At 59.1% G+C, this 5,565-nt stretch overlaps 1 protein-coding gene across 1 annotated transcript in view; it reads right to left on the reverse strand.

The window, feature by feature from the left end:
• Nucleotides 1-4,839, reverse strand: part of TMLHE (trimethyllysine hydroxylase, epsilon) — a gene marked incomplete at both ends in the record, with an annotated part of 5,576 nt that extends 737 nt beyond the window's left edge. Inside the window, 3 exons of the mRNA XM_008937982.1 lie at nt 253-489; nt 2,962-3,081; nt 4,560-4,839. Coding sequence (XP_008936230.1) covers nt 253-489; nt 2,962-3,081; nt 4,560-4,839 — 637 coding nt within the window. The remainder of the gene's footprint in view (nt 1-252; nt 490-2,961; nt 3,082-4,559) is intronic.
• Between the last annotated feature and the right edge of the window lie 726 nt (nt 4,840-5,565).

Genomic DNA, 5,565 nt, shown 5'->3' on the forward strand with positions numbered 1-5,565 from the left:
CACACTTGTCTCTAGCCCCTTCCCCAGCAGCTCCGTTGCCCTTCCCTGGCCACGAGCAGTCGGGGCTCAGCTCTGACCCCCCTCGTGTTGCTTCTGACACTCCCCCTGGAGCAGCACTGCACAGCCCAGCAGGAAGCACAGGCTGCTTCTGTGGCTTCCCCCCTTGCCCCTCAGACACACGCTGGGCTTTAGCTCATGGTACCTTCTAGAAAACCACAGGCACTGCCAGCACCTCCCGCAGGCTGCTCTCACCTGATCAGATAGAGCTCGTTGTTCCAGGGGTAGACGTTGAGGACTGGCCCCACGCCAATCATGTGGTTGTGGCAGGCTCCCACGTTCTCCACGTACTCGTGCTTGAGGGGGACCTTGCTGAGGAGCTCGAAGTGGTGGGGGGCCTGCCTCAGAACCTGCTCTGCTGCGTAGAACCCGTCCACCAGCAGCGTGCGCCCGCCCGTGCCCTCGTGCCTCAGGCAGTGGAACACCTGGATGCTGCAGGGGGGACAAGCCAAAGCACAGGAGAACACCTTGGCTGCCTGGCCCTGGGGGGAAAAGAAGCCCCCCGGGGACCCCCGAGGGTGTAGATGGATGCACCACCCTCCTCACGGCATCGACATCTGCCAGGGAGTGGAGATGGGTCACCCAGAACTGGCTGGTTCTTGAAGGAGAAGAAGAAGAAAGGGAAACAGCACCCAGCACTGCCTCCCAAATCAAGGGGCAGAGGTTCCAGAGCATAAAACTAACTTCCCTACAACCTCTCACAACAAGAGAGCTGAAGGGATGCTGCTGGTCCTGCCGAGGCCTCCAGGAACCCCCAGGGGAGTGTGGGGTGACCCTGGCTGAAGGGTCCACACGTCCTGGTCCCCCACAGCCAGCCAGAATTCCCTCAAGGCAACACTTTAAAGACCTTTTGGAAAGCCTGGAGCAGGAGTCCCTGATGAGAAGTCTACCTACAGGGACACCCCCTCTTGGGGGAAGCCACCCCACTTGGCTTCTGTCCTTCTGGTGCCTCTCTGAAGCTTCTCAGAAAGAAGGGATCTTCTGGCAGAGATGGGGCTCCAAGAAGCCAGAAATCCACATTCCTCCTGCACAACTGTGGCTCTGCAGAGCTGCAAACACTCCCTGTTAGCCCCAAACACTACTGCAGCCCCTGCAGGTGGGAATACACCTGCCTGGAGAGAGTCCTCCCAAGTGGAAAAGGATAAAAAGAGCTGCTGAGCTCTAGTCTGGCCCCGAGCAGTTTAATCAAAGCTCTTCTCTAGGCTCAAGTCCTGATTGCTAAAGTAGGGGAAGATTTTGGGGAAGATCTGTGAGCTCCTAAAACAAGTCAGCCCAGCAGGTAACACAGGACCTCTGCTTCACGTGGAGGGTTCTGGCTGCCCAGAGCAACCCCAAAAATCCACTGCCCCCACTCCTGGCACCAGCCAGCCTCCTGCTGGAGCTGGGGGTGCCCCTGGGCCACTCCTTGGCCTGCTCTCCCAGCTCTGCCCTCTGCTTTCACAGCTCTGGACCACGTGAAGGTGTCCAGGAAGGTGACAGGCTCCCCTGGGGAGAGCTCATCCTGCCCTGGGGCAGGAGGAGGGGACTGGGGGACTTCTTGGAGCCCTAGTTCCATCCCAGATCACAGCCTTCCCCCCATTCCCCCCCAGCCCATCTCCCCCTGATTCCCCTCTAGACTGAGATGAGAGCAAACCAAAAAAAGGCATGAAGGCAGAAATTAAGCCTCAGTCTCCTGCACTTCACTGGGCTGCTGCTCTTCCTTCTCCAGCTACGTGCAAAACTCACAACCCAGAGGCTGCACCAGTTTGGAATCGAGCGTCTGGGAGATGATTCCACAGCTCCAAGCTGATGTTTAAAACCAGAAGGAGGTGGGAACTTGGAAGGGCTGGGGGAGCCTGGCTCCTGAGCTCCCCCAGGGCTGCACCCCTGCCAGAACACACCCCCAAAAGTGCCTGGGCTGAAGCAGAGGGACTGCACAGCGTGTCCGTGAGCACAGCACGGAGCTGCTGCTCAGGGCTTGGCAAGGCAGACAGGCTCTGCCCAGCCCAGATGTTCTCCCCTCCTCCCCCAGATGTTCCCCCCTCCTCTCCCAGAGGCTCTCAGAGCTCAGCCAGCAAAGCAGACCGTGCTGGTGTGGCTGAGGAGGGTCTGCCCCAGGTCATACAAAACTTCTGCAGCAGTTTTTTTGAGGACTGCTGGTACCCAGAAGGCCCAGATCAAATCCACTGCTCCCTTCTGAGGGGGGAAGTGCTGAGTGTCACCTCAGAGACTGACCTCAGGAGAGACTGAGAAGCTTCAGGGGAGCACAGGCACTACCACAGCACTGAGTCTTCTTTCATAGAATTGTAGAATGCATCAGGTGGGAAGGGACCTTTTTAAAGCCCATCTAGTCCCACCCCCTGCAGGGACAGGGACATCTGCAGCTAGAGCAGGGTGCTCAGAGCTCCATCCAACCTCCCCTGGGATGGTGCCAGGGATGGGGCAGCGACCACCTCTCTGGGCAGCCTGGGCCAGGGGCTCAGCACCATCATCAACAAAACCTCCTTCCTTCTCTCTAGTCTAAATCTCCCTCTTTTAGTTTCAAACCACCCTCCCTTGTCCTGTCCCAACAGGCCCTGCCTGAAACTCTGTCCCCAGCTTTCCTTTGAGCACTGGAAGGCCTCGAGAAGCTCTCCCCAAACCCTTCTTTTCTCCAGGATGAGCCACCCCAGCTCTCTCAGCAGAAGGCTTCTTTGTGGCTGCAAAGACTCCTCAGTCTACACGATCCCCAGCAGCAGCCAGACACCTGACACCTGAATCCTTCCTCACCTGCATGCTGCAAGACCTAGAAGCACCAAGCATAGGAAGAAGTGATCCACCCGACCCCCCCAGGGCCCAGTGAGGCCCCAGAGCTGCCTCGTGGCCCAGGGCAGGTGCCAGCAGTGATGCCCCTGGCAGCAGGAGCAGCCCAGGCCCAGCTCTTACCCACAGGGCTCCTGGAAGTAGGTGGTGTCCGTGTGGCGGTCCAGGGCCAGCTTGGTGTAGGCTGTGTCTCCCCGGGAGAAGTCAGAGGTGAAGTACCACATCCTGCCATAAATGGTCTCCCTGCAGGGCACAGGGCAGTCACCACCTTGGGGGTCACCCCCCCTACAGCCTTGGCACAGACCCTGCCCAGGCAGAGCAGCTCCTCCACACTGCTGCCAAGAGAGGCTGCTTCTGACACCACCTCCTGTGCTCAAATCCCCCCTTTCCTCCTCAAAAAGACTCATAGCAGTGAGTCCTGCTTCCCCCCACACCTTTCCACACCAGCCATTAGCCCAAATCAAACTGAGGAAGCCACAGAGTGACAGGAGGAGTGGCCAGAGGGCTTGTGCCCACCACAGGGTTGCCCAATAATCCCACGGTCTTGTCCTCAGGATGCTGCATTTTCACCCACCTCTCTGCTACAACAGAGAGGAGAGAAGGACAAACAGTCCCTGGGGGCTGCAGGGTGAGGGGACTGGAGAAGAAAAAGCTGGCTGGGTGTTCCTTGGAGCCCCTCGTTTCTGTTTGGAGGGACTGATTAAAAGAAACCCTTGGCCCAAGGCAAGGGAGGCTGTTTCTGCAGCCTGGATAAAAGCTGGAGCTCCAAGCCCCTGCCTGGCCATGCCACTGGTGTGTTTTCCACACAGAGGAAACATTTCTCAGTGTTTTTCTTTACTGAGAGCTACAAACAGTTCTGGATGTCCCTGCTGGCTCCCAGGGCCAGGCTGCCCTCCTAACCTCCCAAGTCATAACAGGAAATGTCTCTGCTCACACAGCTCCAGCCTTCCCAGACAGAGCTCCTCCAGCCCCTCCTCTGCACAGAAGTGACCCCCTGACTCCAGCTCCCCCCCAACCCACGTCAGACCCACAGCACAAGGCTCCATCCCAGCTCAAGAGGAGTGTCCACTGCCCCTTCTCCTGTCCCTGGGCACCACTGGCAGGAGTCTGGCCCCAGCCTCTTGCCCCCAGGGACCAGATCCCCTCTGAGGCTTCTATCTCCAGCCCACCAGCCCCAGGGCTCTCAGCTTGTCCTGGCACAGAGCTGCTCCAGCCCCTCAGCAGCTCCAGAGCCTCTGCTGGACTCTCTCTGGAACTGGGGAGCCCAGAACTGGACACATATCCCCAGAGGTGCCTCACTAGGGCAGAGCAGAGGGGGAGGAGAACCTCCCTCGACCTGCTGGCCACACTCTGAAGATGTGCACCCCAGGGGAGCATTGGCCTTGGCCACAGGGGCACGCTGCTGGCTCGTGGCTGCCCACCAGGACCCCCAGCTCCTGCTCTGTGGGGCTGCTTCCCTGCAGGTCACCCCACACCTCAACTGGGGCAAGCAAGGAGTTATCCCTGCCCAGGGACAGGACCCTGCACGTGCCCTTGTTGAACCCCACGAGGCTCCTCTCTGCCCAAGCCTCACTGACTGGCAGAGCAGCCTCTGGTGTGCCAGCCACTCTTCCACCACACAGAGGAGAAGGCAGCAGCACCTTTCCAAGGAAGACAATCACCACCTACCCCCGGGGGCTCCTCCAGAAGCCAGCTGTGCCCTCCCAGGGCAGCCCCCATACCTGATCAGGCTGATCCTCTCTGCCAGGATCTCTGTGTCCTCCTTGGTGGGGGCGACGTTCTCCACGAAGGCGATGCCGTAGAGCAGGAAGTTCTGCAGGAACTCCTTCAGCCCCTCGTCGGTCTCCAGGAAGCTCCTGCAGTCCACGGAGGGGACGTGGGCCTGGTGGTAGATCTCAGCGTTCCAGAGGATGCGTGGGTGCATCACCTGCTGCTTCTGCCCCTCGTAGCTGTTCTTCACCAGCCACTCCAGCCCGTAGCGCGTCACGTGCCCGTCGGGCCCTGCCAGGGGGCAAGAGTCACACAACCAGAGTCCTCCTGGCTGGGACAGACCTTCCAGCTCATGGAATCCAGCCCTGCCAGGTCCCCACTGCCCCGTGTCCCCTCAGCACCACGTCTCCACAGCTTGGAAACCCCTCCAGGGGTGGGGACTCCACCCCTGCCCTGGGTAACCCTTCCAAGTGACACCAAACAGCCCCAGAGTGGTCAGTGCAACCATCAGTGCAGGACAGCTCTCGCCCTTTTCATTCTGTGGTGACACTCTCTGCACCCTGAGACCACCTAAAATATCATCTGGTTAAGGCCACAAGTCCTAAAGCACCGTCATGAACTCCAAGTTCAGAGCTCAGTGTCTCAGCTTCAGGGGTTTTGATTTCTAGTGACAGGGCTCTAAGGAGTGAAGCACGGAAGAGAAGCCCAGAAATAGAGGCAAGTGACAACAAAAGGAAGGACAGGAAGCTGAGGAGAAAGGCCAGAAAATGTGAATCCTGACCAGGGAAACTGCCTCGAGGGGAAATGAACCATTTCTGGACCAGTCTCTGCACCGCTGCTGCGCTCAAACAAACCGACCAAACCCCCAGAGACAAACATCCCCACCCAAAAAGAGCAGAGAGGGAGGGAAAACAGCCCCAGATTTGAAACAGGGCTGCTGAGGAACACGGGGCCTGCAGCTGAACCCCTCCCCACCCCAGCCAGAGGACAGGGAGGGGCTGCAACCCCTGCTGGGAG

This window comes from Merops nubicus, unplaced genomic scaffold (assembly GCF_000691845.1).
Source record: "Merops nubicus isolate BGI_N331 unplaced genomic scaffold, ASM69184v1 scaffold26383, whole genome shotgun sequence".
Taxonomy (NCBI): Eukaryota; Metazoa; Chordata; class Aves; order Coraciiformes; family Meropidae; genus Merops; species Merops nubicus.